This window comes from Erythrolamprus reginae, chromosome 1, assembly GCF_031021105.1.
Source record: "Erythrolamprus reginae isolate rEryReg1 chromosome 1, rEryReg1.hap1, whole genome shotgun sequence".
NCBI classification, from domain to species: Eukaryota; Metazoa; Chordata; class Lepidosauria; order Squamata; family Dipsadidae; genus Erythrolamprus; species Erythrolamprus reginae.
In genome coordinates this window covers 247,538,849-247,558,396 of record NC_091950.1, presented here as the reverse complement: position 1 = coordinate 247,558,396, position 19,548 = coordinate 247,538,849, and the positions used below count along the sequence as shown (strand labels likewise).

General features: G+C 40.2%; 1 protein-coding gene across 1 annotated transcript; it reads right to left on the bottom strand.

Moving 5' to 3' along the window:
- Window positions 1–5,823: 5,823 nt before the first annotated feature.
- Window positions 5,824–17,906, bottom strand: LOC139160505 (WD repeat and coiled-coil-containing protein-like). The gene is made up of 3 exons (XM_070738443.1): window positions 15,996–17,906; window positions 8,603–8,723; window positions 5,824–5,969 (listed from the first exon to the last, which is right to left on the bottom strand). Exons 1-3 carry the CDS (start codon window positions 17,904–17,906, stop codon window positions 5,824–5,826), a joined length of 2,178 nt encoding a protein of 725 aa, XP_070594544.1.
- Between the last annotated feature and the right edge of the window lie 1,642 nt (window positions 17,907–19,548).

The window sequence follows — 19,548 nt, the reverse complement described above, 5'->3', positions numbered from 1 at the left end:
CAAATGCTCCAGAAGGCAACCTCGCGCTGGGTGTGTGGGAGGCAGCGTGAGGGAGTCCCCACAACAAAGTGGTTTATTCCCTCTCCAAGCGCCCAGAGAAAGGGAAATGCTTTGTCCGCTCTGGACTGCCAAAGCCTCCTTAAGCGCCAGCAAAAAACGCCTCAGGCAGCCCAGAAAAGCCTGAGATGTCCGGGATTAAAGGGGGAATGGCAGGAAACTGACTGGGCCTTCGTGCTGCTCTCAAATTTCCTAGGAAATTTTTCCGGCCTCGGGTTCTTAAGTAGAAAATGGTTCTTAAGAAGAGGGGGGGAAATCTTGAACACCCAGTTCTTATGTAGAAAAGTTCCTAAGTAGAGGTACCACTGTATATGTATGTGTATATATATATACACACATAAACATAGCTGAAGGGATTGGATACTGTAGCCTAGAGGTTAATTCTCTGCCTTACAAGGCCAAGGTTTGCAAGCTCAAGTCCCAGTGAGGGTATGGCTAGCTGATGAGGCCAAAATAAGGCCAAAATAGATCTATCCTAGTCTCCCTTAATTTTCAAATTCAGCAAAAACATGTGACACCCATATATGTGTGTGTGCATGCGTGTTTGTGTGTATGTATGTATATACAGTGATCCCTCGATTAGCACGGTCTCGATTAGCGCGAAACGCTGCAACGCGGTTTTTCAAAAAATATTAATTAAAAAATACTCCACGATTTTTTTGCTATACCACGGTTTTTCCCACCCGATGACGTCATACGTCATCACCAAGAGTCACTTCTCTGTCTCTTTCTCTTTCTTTCCTGTCACTATGCTTCAATCATTTTCTCATTTCTCTTTTTTCTCCCCTTTTTTCTATCATTTCTCTCTCTCTTTCTTCCTCTCTCACACTCTCTTCCTCCCTTCTCTCTCCCCCCCTCCACTTGCCCACGAGAAGAAAAAAAGCAACCTCTGCCGGGCAGCTCCCCTTGTGCCCCCGCTTTGTGCCTGCCTCTTTTGGGGATTTTTTTTTCTTTTCTTTTTTGCGCTGGCGGCGGGAGCTGTTGGGGAGGGCTCTGCCGGGAAGGCCTCTCAGCTGCAGAGCCGAATGGGGGCGGAGGCAACAGCGGAGCCCGGCGCTGGGGCCATGCGAGGCTGTTCATCCAGGGGGGCGTGGACTGGCAAGTCGCCCTCCTTTCTCTCTCTTTCTCAAGATCGCTTGCCGCTTGCCTATTGCAGCGAAGGAGGCGAAGCAAGGCTCCAAGCTGCAAAGCGGCAAGCGGCAAGCGATCTTGGGGATTCCCCTTTGCCTGGGCGGCGGGAAGACCAAGGGAAGGTTCCTTCAGCCGCCCAACACCTGATCCGCTCCGCAGCGCGGCAGCAGCGAGGAGCCGAAGATGGGGTTTCCCCTTTGCCTTTACCCCATCTTCGGCTCCTCGCTGCTTCCGCGCTGCGGAGCAGATCAGCTGTTGGGCGGCTGAAGGAACTTTCCCTTGGTCTTCCCCGCCGCCCACACGCAAACTCCACCATCTGCGCATGTGCGGCCATGAAAAAAATGGCGCACATGCACAGATGGTGGTTTTTACTTCCGCATCCAGTATAACGCGGAAATCGGTTAGCGCGGGAGGTCTTGGAACGTAACCCCCGCGCTAACCGAGAGATCACTGTATATATATATGCATATATATATGAAGGTCTTGGCATATTCAGGTTTCTTCCCGTGTAAGTTTCAGAGATTTCTGGCGACGTTTCAACGAGATCCCACTCGTCATCTTCAGGCTGGTGCTTTTTTCCTTGTGCTACAGCGAACACACACACACATATATATTACATTGCCCACTCCCAAAGGACTCTGGGTGGTTTACAACAATAATAATATATAAAACAGATTAAAATCCCATTAAAACAATCATCTATCTTTCAACCTTGATGTGGCCGGAACTAAAGAAGTGTTAATTGATTTATTGTAATCTTGTTTATTTTCTTTAATTCTATGAGCAATATTTATCCCCCCCCTTATTGTATTTTTCTGGGTAACAGCCAATTTTAAAAATAGGGAAAGCTAGACTGTTATTAACAATGTATATTTCATAATATTTAGAGGTGGTCGATGTGTCAAGAGTTTGAAACATTTTACGCCACAAGCTCGGCGGCTGGAAAGGTGGAAGGCAGAGGGCGCGAGGAGGAGGAGGGGGGGCGAAAGCCGACGCAAGGAGAAAGCGGAGGGGTGGGGGGTGGCGGGGAGGCATAAGAAGAGAGGACCCCCCCTCCCTGCACTCACATTCTCTGACTAGCGCGTGTGTCGGTGTGATTGCGACTCCCCTCCCGTGGCTGCTTTTGAGGCGGCAGCGGCGTCCGCCTCCGGCGCGCGGCTCTCTCTCCATTCTTTTCTTTCCCCCTCTCGGGTTCCGAATGCGGCGGCGGGAAGAGGAAACGAGGCAGTCCCGGATCGCTTGCTTCTTTCCCAAGCAGCCGGCTTGCTGGCCGGGGAAGCAAGCGATCCGGGACTGCCTCGTTTCCTCTTCCCGCCGCCGCATTCAGAGCCCGAGAGGGGGAAAGAGAAGAATGGAGAGAGAGCCGCGCGTGTGTCGGTGTGTCGCGGCTCTCTCTCCATTCTTCTCTTTCCCCCTCTCGGGCTCGAATGCGGCGGCGGGAAGAGGAAACGAGGCAGTCCCAGATCGCTTGCTTCTTTCCCAAGCAGCCGGCTTGCTGGCCGGGGAAGCAAGCGATCCGGGACTGCCTCGTTTCCTCTTCCCGCCGCCGCATTCGAGCCCGAGAGGGGGAAGAGAAGAATGGAGAGAGAGCCGTGACACACCGACACAAGCCGGCTGGCGGCGGAGGAGGAAGGCGAATGCGGCTTGGAAGCTGGGAGGGGGGCGAACGTCTTTGGCCACTTAGCTCTGGAGGCTGCCTCTCTCCTCCCATATTCCGCCCCCCTCCCAGCTTCCCAGCGTCTTTGGCCACTGTCCTCCGCTGCCGCCAGCATCCAGCTCTTCCTCCGCTTCTCGCTTCTCTAAAAAATGACAGCCGGGCGGAGGCTGGCGGCGGTGGAGGAAGGCAAATGCGGCTTGGAAGCTGGGAGGGGAGTGGAATATGGGAGGAGAGAGGCAGCCCCCAGAGCTAAGTGGCCAAAGACGTTCGCCCCCCCCCAGCCGCCGCCAGCCTCCGCCCGGCTGTCATTTTTTAGAGAAGCGAGAAGCGGAGGAAGAGCTGGAAGCTGGGAGGGGGGCGGAATATGGGAGGAGAGAGGCAGCCTCCAGAGCTAAGTGGCCAAAGACGTTCGCCTTCCTCCGCCGCCGCCAGCCTCTGCCCGGCTGTCATTTTTTAGAGAAGCGAGAAGCGGAGGAAGAGCTGGAAGCTGGGAGGGGGGCGGAATATGGGAGGAGAGAGGCAGCCTCCAGAGCTAAGTGGCCAAAGACGTTCGCCTTCCTCCGCCGCCGCCAGCCTCCGCCCGGCTGTCATTTTTTAGAGAAGCGAGAAGCGGAGGAAGAGCTGGATGCTGGCGGCAGCGGAGGAAGGCGAATGCGGCTTGGAAGCTGGGAGGGGGGCGGAATGTCTTTGGCCACTTAGCTCTGGAGGCTGCCTCTCTCCTCCCATATTCCGCCCCCCTCCGAGCTTCCAAGCCGCATTCGCTTTCCTCCGCTGCCGCCAGCATCCAGCTCTTCCTCCGCTTCTCGCTTCTCAAAAAAATGACAGCTGGGCGGAGCCTGGTGGCGGCGGGAAAAACGCTCATACCCCGAATTTGGGCTCGTAAGTAGAATCAAAGTATCTCTCCCCTCCCAGCTCTTATCTCGAGTTGCTCACAAATAGAGCAGCTCGTATGCCGGGGTTCCACTGTATATTGTTCTTGTATTGGAATGCCAATATTTACCTTTCAGCAAATAGAATGCTTTTCATTCAGGTTAGAGAGTTCTATTTCAGTCACATCCATCTACAGAACATTCTTCCAATAGCTTTCTGGCTTATCCATGTGATTTTTTTGCAATCTGTAGATGAGGTAGCAATGTCAAATTTCAAAGCCCAAGGGGCTACCCTAGAAACAGCAAAGGACCGGCCCACGGTACCTCTGCCAGCAAAAAATGGCTGCATGCCGCCCTCCCAAGCTCTACTTTTGCAGGCAGAGGGCTGCAGGACGTTCTTTAGATAAATTGATACTCTTAGAGCAGTAAAACCTTTTTTTGCTCAGGTGCCAAAAGGATGTGTGCACATACATGGTAGAGTGTGCACACCCACACCCATAATGCTATGCCCTCCCTTGCGCGCATGCATGCACAACCTCCCCACACTGACCCCCTTTTCTCCCGTGCATGCACGTAGGGATCACTGAATGACGAAAAATGGATTCCAGCTGATTTTCGACCTTCCGGAGGGCAGGGGAAGGTCATTTTTGCCTTCGCCAGGAAAGCCCCCGGAGCTTGTGGATGGCGAAAAATAGACCGAAAGGCTCATGAAGCCTGTCTAATGGTCTAGGCTGAAAAATGCTCCAACCAGATGTTCATTTCCGAACATCCATTTGGTTGGTTGGATCCATTTTTCACCATCCACATGCTCTGCAGGCTTTCCTGAAGCCTGGGGGAAGGTGAAAAGGATCTTCCCCCCTACCCTCCGGAAGACCAAAAATCAGCTGTCCAGCGTGCACATGCGTACTGGAGATGACATAGGGCAACGCCTCTTGTGCCCTCAGGTATGGCTCTGCGTGCCTCCTGTCCTAGATATTTGCATACATTTGCAATACACAATTTATAATAAATAATAATAACAAATGAATAGGTATAACAAGTTTTGGACTAATTTATTTTACTGCATTCTCATCTACTTTTACAACATGTGGAGGACAGATCATATTTTAGGTTATGTTTATGCAGAAACATTGAAATACTTCACAAACTTTTAAGCCACGGTTTATACAGATAGCATTTGGAGAAATGGTCTACCTAAAATCCGAGTTTAGATTTAAATCTGGAAAACATGGAGTAACAGAGATTACTATTTGTGCAGGTATTAATAGGTACCAGTGTGCCCATGTATGGGTATTGTAAACATTTGAGATACTTATATACAATATATATTATAGCAGGACCTGTCCATGCTCTTACCATTCCCTCCAATACAAGCTTTTTCTCAGCACACGTAGGAACAGGACTCTGAACCATGTTAGAACTATAATAAGGAAAACCCAGTTTAAAACCCTCAGGATCTAATTAAGAATAGCCTCTGAGAATCTGTAATTTAACTTTTTTTAAAATCTCTAATATGAATATGATCCCTTCCCAGTTTATGTTACCTATTGTGCAAAATCCTTTAATGTGCCTCCCAAAGATTTTTAAAGGGACTAAAGGGAAATAAAAAATGCCTCCATTCTTTGATTTTTGGGACTTCTTTAGGAGCAGTATTCCACTCACAGTCACGTAAAGTTCATTATTTGTTGCTTTCATTGTAGTATTTCCCATTCTAAGTGGAAGAAGGCTAAAACATTGGTATTATGCTGGTTTTTAAAAAAAAAAAAAAAATCTGGTTCCTCTGCAGAGTTCCCTAATGGTAGAACTAACTTTAAATAAACATATCTGAAATATTTTTTTGCACATCTGATTGGCTTCAGAGGTTATTCTGATTGGCTTCAGAGGTTATTCTTTATTTTATTCTAATATTCCCTTTGTAGTGTTGAGAACCAGCCTGCTTACTTAATTAGAGAAAACCACTGAAGGAAACACACACTGCTAGGCAACTCTTGTAAATTACAGTTAAAATACACTTGAAAGTCCTAGTAATCATAGGCTAACATTTCAGTTATTTTATGCTCCAGAATGGGTTTTTTTTTAGTTTCCTGACTATCTCACTATGCTTGATGGTCATGATGACAAATTTGCTTTGAACGCATAACTTTCTTGAGGGTCAAAGTTATCCTTGCCATCCCTTATGATGATCTCCTGCTTTGCTTTAAAAGCTACTGGAATAAAACCTTCACCATCCGCAGTAAGAACTATCCAGGAAGGACCTAGGGAAGAGGAAAAAAATGTCAAGGTGTATGTATGAATTAAGATATGCAAGCACTTGTCTAAATGTTAAGTATATAATCCTTTGTGCTTCTTTTAATAGTTTTTTTCAATACTGTCACAAAAATTACATGTCTGGTTTCAGTTTTCACCTTTGATATTTACAAAGGGGCATACATAAGCATACATAGAGTGCCTTCTGTTCCCTGTCCTATAGTCTTTCCTATATCTCGTATTTCTTCTCTACTATATCCCCTATAACAGACCTGGGCAAGATGCGGCCCGAGGGCCGGATGCAGCCTGCCCGCTGTCTGTGACCAGCCCGCAAAGGTCGGTCCAACTTTTCTAGATAAGAACCAGGTATTCAAAATATAATATATAATATATAATTATATATATAATATATAATATAATGTATATTCATAATTTATAATTATAATATTAACACAGTACTACCCAATAATATACAGTATTGGGTAGAACTGAGTTAATTATATTAGTCCGGCCCTACTAAAACCATCCCAATTTCTCATGCGGCCCTATGGCAAAATTAATTGCCCACACCTGCTCTATAACCTTCATTGTGTATTATTGTGTATTGGACAAAATAAATAAATAAAATAAATAAAAAAGATAATCTGGCTTTGATATGATATTTGCATATCATAGATACATACATAATATTGATATATTTTTCTATAAAGAAAACAAGTTACCTCTTGTTGTAGAGATAAAAGAGCAAGCTAAATAAAAGTTTATGAATATATTTTAATTACTGTAATATACAACTTTTAAAAATAATAATGGAAAGCTTTAACATTTGAGGGTTATATCTGAAAAAAATATTAAATATTTATAGTGTATCCCCTTTCTTTTAGTTTTCAGGGAAAAGTAAATTGTTGGAGGGCACAGTAATCTCATAATCTGAATTTCTTGATTACTAAAAATAATTTTTAAAATAATTTTTAAAGTTTCTTTTAAAAACCATATTCTAAATTCTTATTAATGTGGTATGTTGTAGATAAGGGAGCTATTCTTGCTCATGTATGCATTTTTGATAAATTGAGAAGTTTAAGCAAGCCTAGTAAAAACTAATTTATTATTTTACAACAATTGAAGAGAAGCAACAAGAAGAAATACATATGGATATGTATTCAAAAGAAAAAACTAAAAAAAGAAAAAAAGAAAGCTTATTGCACAATTGTTATCAACTTTGTTAAAGATTAAAACTGCATTTATGTACTGTAGTGAGTCATTGTTTTGACCATAGTTTGGCTGAGTTTAGGCTACATGCTAACCCAAAACAAACCGAGTCACATATGGTTTAGCATCTGTGTTCAGCCAGTTATTTAATAACAATGATTTTCTTTTTGCTATTAAAATGGGACTGGATTTGACTAAACATTAGTAGTTTGATAAGATTGCTGTGATATAAGAGGGCAGCTTGATCGAGAATCATTAATCAGTGCATGGATGTCTGAGATCAGAAGAATAGAGAGATTGATTTTGCAAATCGCAAAAATCCATCATTAAATAATTTACTAAAATCACAACGTTATGCAATCCTATAGATAAACCACTAGATTCAGTGTCTAAAGTAATTGAATTCACTAAATTATCATGTGGTTTGAGCACGGGTAAAGTTGCTTAAGTAAATTAGAGAAGGTGTTACCTTGCTATCAATTTATAGGCACTTCTTGTTGTTCATCAGTTCTATATTTGTGAATCTGATTACTGACAAAATAGTTTTTGTACCCCCAAATCTCTATTCACAGCACTGTCATGCTTACTTACTGGGATGTGGGGCTGCAAAACAATCAGAATTTCCCAACATGCAAGCTCCCAACTAAGGCTTCAGCATTTGTTAATTTGCTAATATATGCGAGCATTTTCACAGAAGTCTAAATATATGAGTATTGCCTGTACAGTGATACCTCATCTTACAAACGCCTCATCATACAAACTTTTCGAGATACAACCCCTGGGTTTAAGATTATTTTGCCTCTTCTTACAAACTATTTTCACCTTACAAACCCACCACCGCCGCTGGGATGACCCGCCTCTGGACTTCCGTTGCCAGCGAAGCACCCGTTTTTGCACTGCTGGGATTCCCCTGAGGCTCCCCTCCATGGGAAACCCCACCTCCAGACTTCTGTTGACAGCGAAGCACTTGTTTTTGCGATGCTGGGATTCCCCTGCTGGGATTCCCCTGCAGCATCGCAAAAACACAGAGGTCCGGAGGTGGGGTTTCCTATGGAGGGGAACCTCAGGGAAATCCCAGCAGCGCAAAAACGGGCGCTTTGGCTGGCAAAAGGGGTGAATTTTGGGCTTGCACGCATTAATCACTTTTCCATTGATTCCTATGGGAAACATTGTTTCGTCTTACAAACTTTTCACCTTAAGAACCTTGTCCCGGAACCAATTAAGTTTGTAAGACAAGGTATCACTGTATTTCCAATCCATTTTTCACATTAATATATCCATAAATACAGTATTCACAGTCCTGCCTAGGCTCAGGAATGAAGGTTAATTGAACATTGTACTGCTGGGTTATTGGGGAAAAACCCTGTGTAACTCAGGTCCCAAAAGTTAGTTTTCACTAAAATAATTACATTAAATAATAAAGAGGACTTGCCATGTTTCATTTCAACAATATGCAGATCAAAAAGTTGCTGGACTAAATTCAGATGGATTTTGCCATTGCATAGTAGAACATTTCGAGTTTCTTCAGCTATTGCTCCATTTGAAGAACGCTTCTTCAGTTACATATACATAAAAAAATAAAATCTATTATTAAAATATTGGTAATATTTTAAATCGGTCATTCAATTTGCTCAGTTTATTCTCAGAAACAAAAAAAGAGGTAGTCTGCTTTGTGCAGGAAGCAATGAGACATGTCTATTCTTAAGATAACCCGATGAAATCAATATGAAACGATATGGAGATATACAAGTAGCAGCTCAGAAATAATACATTAAAATATTGGATACCGTGTAGGACCTAGCAGCCCAATCAATTTGATCTTAACTGGTTGCTAATATGATTTGATTGCTTACTTGTACATGGACTATCATTGTGTTGTACCTTATGATTCTTGACAAACTTCTCTTTTATGTATACTGAGAGCATATGCACCAAGACAAATTCCTTGTTTGTCCAATCACACTTTGCCAATTGAAAAAAATTATATTACCAGGAAAAGCAGCTGGCAATTCCACTACTTTTGGGAGGAATTTCCTCCTATTGGAGAGCATTAATTCTTATTTTTACTGCCCTGTGGAAGCAACTGAAAACCTCTTCAAGAGGATGTTTGAGATGTGATAATACAATATTGAGTCCTTTTATATATTTAAATGGTTTTATTTTGTCATGCCATCCATGTATTCTTGTTTTACTTCTTTTATATCTTGAAAAAGCAGGGAATAAAAATAATAAATAATAATGTCCGAAATCACTCTCAATTGGATTCAGGCATAGCATAATTTCACAATCATGGTTTGCAAAGCACAATGGCTGGGATCAGAAAATGGCCCAAAATTTATTATAGTGCTGCATAATATTTGAGTCCAATCAAAACATAATTGGCTGAGTTTAGTCATAAATATTCTAGCATTATAACAGAAATAGTGGAAAGTACACAATCACTTCCTTCAACCCTTAGAAACTACTTATAATGAAATGTACACCTGGGTATGAAATAAAATTGAAAAGAGGGGAGGTAGAATGCAAGAAAACATGCACAAAAAGAAGTAAATCAAGCAGCAGGATAAGAAATGGGTTTGGGGGGAAAACGAACCACTTGAGACACATACACAGCAAATATAATCTAGCTATATCCAATGATGGATAAAATTCACTTGCTCATTCCTGTTAGATTAATAAAACAGCAGCAGTTAATTTCATTTGCGTGATTATAGAAGAGCATGTTTTATGCAATAAGCTAAGTCACAACCAGTGAAACCAATTTGTGGCTTAGCACAATGTGTGAACCAATTATTATTTCAATGTTTACCATTTTAGATTACCATGTCAGGGTTTTTTTTCTGAATAATGAGAGTGAAGTCTACATTTGGAATAAGGTGTAGAGAGGGTATGTTGTGACATTACTAATAAATGTTCATATCCTTAAGATTAGTCATCATACAGTATTACATTGTTTCAATGTTTTTTTTTAATTGCAGTAATTTTAACATTCTCCTGTTTCTTATTATTCCATCATTCTGGCTGCAATCTTAGCTTATAAAGTAGAAAACCCATTTTGTACTTACTAGGATTTTATTTTCTGTATGTCAATTAGAATTTGCAACATTTCTCAACTCAATTTCTGCAAGGAAAGCAGCAGTGAAGATGGTGGGGGATATGCACATGGGTATTTGAATCTAATGAGTACTAGAACCTTGAATTAATTTTTTTAGATTTTTTATTTCTTTTAGATTCGAGGTTAATGTTGCATTCTTACATTTTGAAATAACCGACACATCAGATTGGAGATGGTGATACTTTGTCGTCAGTACTATTTTGTGCTTGAGGAAACATTAAGCACCAATATTAAGCCCATGTTACACCAACACTCCGCAGTCTGCATTGGTTGCCGATCAGTTTCCGATCACAATTCAAAGTGTTGGTTATGACCTATAAAGCCCTTCATGGCACCAGACCAGATTATCTCAGGGACCGCCTTCTGCTGCACGAATCCCAGCGACCAGTTAGGTCCCACAGAGTGGATCTTCTCCGGGTCCCGTCAAGTAAACAATGTCGCTTGGCGGGACCCAGGGGAAGAGCCTTCTCTGTGGCGGGCCCGGCCCTCTGGAACCAACTCCCCCCAGAGATTATTATTATTATTTATTGGATTTGTATGCCGCCCCTCTCCGTAGACTCGGATTAGAATTGCCCCCACCCTCCTTGCCTTTCGTAAGCTACTTAAAACCCACCTCTGCTGTCAGGCATGGGGGAATTGAGATCCTCTTTCCCCCTAGGCCTTTACAATTCTATGCATGGTATGTATGTATGTATGTATATTTGGTTTTTATATTAATGGGTTTTTAATCGTTTTTAATATTAGATTACTATTGTACACTGTTTTATTGTTGCTGTTAGCCGCTCCGAGTCTCCGGAGAAGGGCGGCATACAAATCCAATAAATAAATAAAATAAATAAATGAATATTTCTCCGCCTTGATTGAGTGTGCAGTGTGCTCTCCAATGTGCTATTTTAAGATTTTATACTCTCTGTTGGAAAGTGGTCTTTTTTTTGGGGGGGGGCTAGGCATGTTCTAAAGCAAACACCTCATGATTCTTTGCTTGACAGCTTCATGAGAGGAACTTGTGAAGTCATCTGACATTCCTATGAATTTGTGAACTCCTAAAAAAGAGGACAGAATTTTCTGTGGAAAAGGCTTCACCATTTGGGGGCTCAATCCTTATTGCTCCCAGATTGTCTAAGATTGCTGCCAAAACGAGACGAAGCACAGTATTCAGGAAGCAGTTAATACTTCCTTGAGGGAGAAAATAAAAATAGCACTATTGAAAGTGGCAATGTATTCCTCTCTAGACCACAATAGTTATCATTCATCTCCAATTTTCCCTTTTTCTTTATTTTGTTGTCCTGTCACTAGCTCCTCCACCGAAATGTGTGTTTTCCTGAACCTCAAATCACACATAAACTTCAAATAGCTTCTTTAAGATATAGTGAGTGAAGTCTTCCCTTTTACAGACAGCTTAATTCCTGTGTTTATTTACAGTCCAATAGTTTGACTCCCAAAACAGAAATGCAAATGAACTTTCTTTTCAATTCAAATCAGAGTATGGGGCAGATTATGGGACCAGATTACCTATGGGACCGCCTCCTGCCGCATGAATCCCAGCAATCGGTTAGGCCCCACACAGCCTTCTACAGGTCCCATCAACTAGACAATGTCACTTGGTGGGACCTAGGGGAAGGGTCTTCTCTGTGGGGGCCCCAGTCCTCTAGAATCAGCTCCCCCCAGAGATTCATATTGCCCCCACCCGCCAAGCTTGGGCTTATTAGACTCTGCCCCTGTGGCCAATGAATGTATAATGAGTTTGTTTGAATGGATGTGTGCATATTTTAATAGATTTCTTTTTAGTTTTTAAATGCATCTTTTTAAAAATGTAAATTTTAAATTCTAATTAACTATATATTGATGTATCTTTTTATATGTTGTAAGCTGCCCCGAGTCCTTGGAGAGGGGCGGCATATAAATCTAATTAATAATTATGATGATGATGATGATGATGATTATTATTATTATTATTATTATTATTATTATTATTATTATTATTATTATTATTTGTGGAAATAAATAATGGTATGGTAAAACAGTCTGATGATTTTCAGCTGCTCAGAGTTAGCTGATGCTTAGCAATGCCATCTTCTAATTCGAATGAAATATTCACTGAATGCCTGGCCCCTGCTGGGAATTATTGGATCTCTGACCACGTGCACCCAGGGTTAGCTAAGCACTAGAGGATTTTAAGATATAAAGTGAGTGGTTACAATCATTAACATAACTAAGTCAAATAATGCTAGACACTGGAGAGAGAGATTAAAAGGCCTGGTGTGACATCTAGTTTATCCCAAGGCAGTCATGGCAGAACTCAAAAAATGTCCACATCAGATCAAAAGCATCTTTGCTTGCTTCAGATCTAAATACTGAACATTTAAGAGAAGAGAAATCTCTTTCCATTGGGGAACTTCAACTCCCAACATGTCTCAATATAGTCATGCTGGCTAAATATTTGGGAGTTGTAGTTCAGCAACAAATGGAAACAAATTTCGGAGTTGTACTTTATTTCCCTGCCTTTGGATTTTTTTCTTCTTGTATCTATTTGTTTGCAAACTACTATAAATCATTGTGAAAAGATCATTTCCAAACAGAATGCCATCTGTTTCATACTACCACCCCCTGAATAGAACACAATTAAGAATTAATCAGACTTCAAACCACAGGATTGTTAGTACCAGAGAATGTAGAATATTCTGTCTTTTATATATTCAAATGTTTGTTTATTCTGAACTTTATTTATTTATTTATTTATTTATTTATTTATTTATTTATTTATTTATTTATTAGATTTGTATTATCCTTTTCTTTTTACTTCAAATTATGCACCCACTATCTCCTATTTTAATTATTGTCTTTCCACCTTTTCAAACTCTTTAAATATTGTTTTGCTTACGTTAAAATAGCATATGCTATAAAATATCAATTTTACATTCATCTTCCTTGGCTTTCATAACCTTGCATATTTTCAGTCTACTTCCCAACTGCTTTCATGATTGCAGTTATTAAATATGACTTTAACAAACTACAGTTGTTCTAGTCTCCTGATTTGGTCAATTGACTTCTTCAGACTTATTTTCCTCTGTTCTCTTTATTTATTTTTATTTATTCATTTATTTATATTTATCAAACAATTTTGAGATGGTAATTTGTATAAATAGAACTTTAGATAAGTAATGATAAAAAGTAATGATAGAAGACAATAGAACAGGAGGACAGGGACGGTAGGCACAATGGTGCACTTAGGCACATCCTTACCCTCTACCTTCCACTACTTGTGTATGTTTAATGTGGTTTATTAAAATAACATTATGTTCCTTTAATACACTGTTGACTTTGAAGGGGTGTCATTTTATGATCACTGAACTATCTTCATCTTCTAACATCAATAGCATCAAAATGGTTTATGATATCGCTTTTTCCTTGCAATGTTGTGATATAAATGAGTTTGTTTTTAACCAAAGAAGAGTGCAACATTTTCAGTTGCAAAGGTCATGTATAATCTTTTGGTACTGCACTAGGAAAACTAAACAAAAATTTGGAATTGGGGAAACCGGAGAAAAAAATGTATTTAATTTACATTTACAATGAATAAAAATTCAATATAGCTAACAACATGATTGCTGTCAGGCATGCATTTAAATACTTACTATTACATAAAATTAACATTTTAAATTGATACAACTTTGGGGAGTCTTGTGGGTTGCATTTGAGAACAATTGCTTTTAGGAGGCCAAGTACAAAGGAAAGGAAAAAGGGGAATCGTGTACAGTCACAGAAACTCTTTCTAGCAGGATGGTTTATAAACAGCATCTATCCTCCCCATCATTTGTTCTTCACTTCTATGGTGAGTGGACATGGGAACAACCAAAAATGATCCTGAATTTCCATTTTTCCTTTACATATATTGGAATTAGATGTAAGCAGCCCTATCAATTTGATAAATAAATATTTCTATATCAGGCTAATCAACATAGCTTTACTTCCAGCTGATGTTCTGTGAAATGCAATATGTTAATAAGCATATTACAAATTTTCAAAATTCCTGCATCAACACAAATTCTTTTAAAGAAAAAGTTAATTATTCAGACATTTTTTTCTAGATTTTGCAAGGAAAACAGCAATGGGGATGGTAGGGGATATGCATATGTGTGTTTGAATCGAACAGGAATAAGAGAACCTTGAATTATATTTTTTACACTCAAGTTTAATGTTGCATTCTTACATATTGGATTTGTATGCCGCCCCGAGTCTGCGGAGAGGGGCGGCATACAAATCCAATAAATAAAATCTTGAAATAAACACATCAGACCGGAGGTAGTAATTCTTTGCCTTCAGTACTATCTTATGCTTTCGGAAATATTAAAACAGCAGGAATCAAAATAAAAACTTTATAACGGGAAAAGTAGGAAAGAGAAAGGAACTACAAGAAAACCTGACCCATTGGATTTATTTTTATTTTTAAATTTCTTCATTACCCAAGCAAATATATTTCTTAAGGTGTTGAATCTTTAAATAAATCTTTTAAGCATGTGTACTATTACTGACATACAGGGTGTGTTCCAAAAGTAATGCCCTTTTTTAAAAAAGTAACTTATTGAAAATATTTGCACAAACACTTAAAATTCTTCAAAGTACTGTCCTTGGGCCTCTACACATTTTTTCCAGCAACTCTGCCATGACCGGGAACCTCTTGCAAGGTCTTCGTCACAGCTGATTGGATCTCTTCTATGGACAAAACACGGGTTCCTTTCAGGGCTGCCTTAATCTAAGGGAACAAAAAGAAGTCTGCTGGGGGGACGTCAGGACTATGGGGGGGCAGCGTTGGCACCTGGTGTTTGGCCAGCAACTCGCAGACTCGTAGCGCCTTGTGGCAAGGCGCATTGTCGTGATGGAGTTGCCAGGTAGCGGAGATGTCTTTTCTTGTACTGATGACCCTTTTTCGGAGTCTTTCCAGCACATCCACGTAGTAGACAGTGTTAACTGTCTGTCCTTGAGGAACAAACTCTTTATGGACCACTCCTTTACTGTCGAAAAAGACAATGAGCATTGTTTTCACTTTTGATTAGCTCATTCTTGCCTTTTGGGCTTGGGGGACTGGTCGGTGTACCACTCAGAGCTTTGGCGTTTTGTTTCTGGGTCGTATTCAAAAACCCAAGTTTCATCACCAGTGATGACATTGTCCAAATAATCAGGTTCAATTTCAGTTTAGCACAAAATATAATCACGTAACGTTGATCGATCGTTGATTCCATTTTTTCTGTGACACAGTCAGTGCGCATAAATTTACAATAACTGATGTCCTGCCGTTTCTACAGCTTGGAGAGCCCTGAGACCGGTTTCGTGGCAAAGCTTAGCTTCTCCCCCACCTACTCCAAGTGCTTCGGTCCCACTCCAACCAATAGGAGCAGCACAGGAAATTCAATTGCATTACTTTTGGAACACACCCTGTATATTGATCCAGTAACTTGTTTCTCCAAAAAATTATTTTAAAAAACCACATACTTGAGTATTTATTACAATAGGTAACGCCTTCAAATTGAAAAGCAAATGGACATATAATACATTAATGACAATCACCCGAGCAGAAAAGAATGTACAAATCTCACTTCTCCTGGACAATACTTTAATCGACCACAGAATGATGCAGCCTGCTAAATAAAGACTTCATCAATTGCTAGCAAATTGCCAAAAACAATTTACAGGGAAAATGTTTTACAGTTACCTGGTATTTGATGTGTATGAAAGGTGGTTCTTGAGAAGAAGGGTAAACAAGAGATAACCTCCTCCCATTTTTAGTGTATTCTATTAATTCCAGGAGTCTCAAATGTAAATCATTGAAGCTGCTATACCATCTTTCCAGATTTATGGATATTTCAGTTGTTCTTTTATCATTATCCAATATGCTATTTTTAGGAGAATTTAAAGATTTGTGTGCTACTTTAGATGAAGTCGATGTATTGGAAAATCCAGTAGGTGTTTCAGCACCAAACAAGGCCATTGACCGATTAATTGGTTCAGCTTCCAAAGTTTCTAGAACAGATGAGTTTCTCAAGGCTCCTTTTTCATAAAAAATGCACACATTGGATGGCGATGTTTGTTCATAATTAGGAGTTTTTGCTTCCAGTATGTGTTTCCTTCTACTGGGTGACTGAATAAAAGTATTAACCGGTCTTGAGAGCTCCTGCTCCACAATACAATCCTCCAAAGCAAAGTTCTTAAAATGTCTCCTTTTCTCAGGAAGGCTAACAGAAGGCTCAAAAGTGAATGACAAAGTTTGGCTAGTCCCAGATTTTGATGAAGAGTCTTTGCCAGATATTAATTCTTTCATCAGCAATCTGATGACATATCTTTCTGAATTAGAGGAAGGAATAAATGTGGGATCAATGAATTTTTGCTTGCCAACCAAAACTAGTAAAAGTTTATCTGTTAAAAAGGACAGACCTTTGGGTCGTTCATTTCTCTCTAGTTGGATCCGTTGCAAGCTGGGCACACAGGATGATGCAACCGAAGAGACCAAAACAATATTGCAAGAATTAGAAGCTACTGCGACCATTCGAGCACAGAGGTCAAAGGCAATTACATCAGGGACCAAAATCCCTGGAATGCTGACTTTTCTAGTTGTGGTTATCTTTCCTTCGTAAGTGACCAAGATCAATTGTGAAGAACACTGACCATTTCCTATAGGACTGACCTTCCTCCTCAAAGGTATACGGCTGCGATCTAATTTCCTGTGGTTTGTCAGGATAGTGGTTAAATCAACTGGGCCTGATGAAGATGAAGCAACAGAATGCACTGCTACTGATTTATCCGAATCAAAAGACTTCCTTCTTGAATCCATTGAGTATTCTTCGTCCCCAAGAGCCAGAGTAGACTGAGAAGAATCTGTAGACATAAAATCCATTTCAGAACTGACTGGTAATTCAAATGTAATACCAGCATTTAAACCAGGCACCTTATCAGGGGGGAGTTCAGTAGCCACAGCAATTTGAAAATCCAAAGTAGCTTCAATAGCACAGATATAGCCTCCAACATCAAATATTGGGCAAAAAGTGCAAGCGTTCAGTGTTTTTTTAGCCTCATCCCAAATATAGGAATGAAGAGAACTGCTTATAGCAATAACTAGACGATTGCCTTCCTTGGTCCAACAAGCACAGTGGATGAGTCCCCTGCTTTTAATGTCTGCTTTAACCTTGGAATTGTTTAAGCGAACTGCATATAAAACAGAAGCATCCTTTTTGGTAAATACTGACAAAATATCCCTCTTTGGGTGCCACACACAGCCTTGGGGAAGCAGGTGGAACGGCTCAGCAATTTCACAAGTCCGGAAAACCATCAGCTTATTCTTTTCCAAAACGCTATGGATTAGCTGCCAAATGCTCACACGCCTCTTATGCTGAATTGCAAGCAGAGCGGGCAAGTCGGCCGAATAACATGCACTCCAATAAAGTGCGTGGACATGTTCAAACTGACCGATAAGAATCGAATCGCCAAACCTCCATTCTTTGCTATGAAAATGCAACGGTATCAGTGTAACTTGCTTGCCGTCTGTCCATGCAATCCCATATGCTGGATGAATAGCCTGGTATAAAGCATTAAGGCCAATTCTAGGAAGCTTAGCTTTTCCCAGCTCCATCTTGACATCTTCTATTACTATTGTTTGCTCAGAAGTAGAGGTTCCATCAGATTCATCAGAACAGCTTGATGTATCAAAGTCTTCTAGTTGTAGACCAATTCCATGTTGGTAAGCATTGGCCTTTCTTTTAAGCCTGCAGCTCCCTTCACTGTGAAATTCTACTGCTATTACTCTAAGAATAAATCTGCTCTTTCTATGTTCTTTTTCCTGGGAGAAGCTAATGAGCTTTAACTGATTACTGATCTTATCTATTGCATAGTCTTAACAGACTATTTTTAACTTTTAAAGACTGGACTTTAAAAATAGCACTTTAACACCTGAAGTACTCAATAGAAGAAAGCTTTGAGTATTGGAGAATAATTTTAGTTGTAGCATGAACTGAACAACTAATCTCTTCTGCTCTTTGAATGGAAAACTAAATAAAAGGAACCATGTCTTCAAAGAGTAACCTTTGTAAATAGTTCAAAGCAAGCAATATAAACGATTTAAAAAAACAAACAAAATAAAATATTACTGTATTCCGTCTGCAGTTGACTGATACTGTCATTTCCTTCTGCTTCATCTAACCTCTTTTCATTTTGCTCCTTTTAATTTGGACAAGAAGAATATAAAAATATTTTACATTTGCAGAAAGAAAATCTGGGTGTTAAACCTGTCATATTGTTTTTGGAATAGACCTCTGATCAAAGATGTCTACAACTATGCTACGGTGTTTAATACATTTGAAAGTTAAACCAAGCTTTTCTAAGAAATCCTGGATATGACAAAAAGCAGGTGTTTACAGTAATATTAAAGTAAATTGTAATGTTAAAGTAAATTGTTTTAGGGATGTCTTGGTACATTTTTCACAAAATATGAGGTTTTTAACATACTATATTGTAGAAGTTATTTGATAAGGTACTTATAATCTGTCTCCCTAGTAACCTGCATCTGCATTATCAACCTGTCTTGCCCGCCCTTCTATAGTCTCATTCCATTCTATTTAAATTCTACATCAGTTAAGCCATTCTATGAAGCTGAAGAAATGAACATAACTCACAAGTTTATGCCTTAAACCAGGGGTCTTCAACCCCACCCCCAGTTCATGGACTGGCAACAGTCTGCAGCATACCAGAAACAGGGTCATGCCAACAAGTGAAGACCCATCTATGGGATGCAGGCAACATGTGAAAAAACCACATCCCCTCTGGTCCACAAAAAAACCTCTTTCCACAGAACTGGTCCCTGGTGCCCAAACTATTGAGGGCTATTGCCTTAAAATCTGTTGGTTAGAAAAAGGTGTTGCCAGAATCTTTTTGACTTTTAGCTATTAATGACAGAGGATTTGTTCAAAACAAAAAAAACCATACCCCATAAAAACATAGAAACATAGAAGACTGACGGCAGAAAAAGACCTCATGGTCCATCTAGTCTGCCCTTATACTATTTCCTGTATTTTACCTTACAATGGATATATGTTTATCCCAGGCATGTTTAAATTCAGTTATTGTGGATTTACCAACCATGTCTGCTGGAAGTTTGTTCCAAAGATCTACTACTCTTTCAATGAAATAATATTTTCTCACGTTGCTTTTGATCTTTCTCCCAACTAACTTCAGATTGTGTCCCCTTGTTCTTGTGTTCACTTTTCTATTAAAAACAC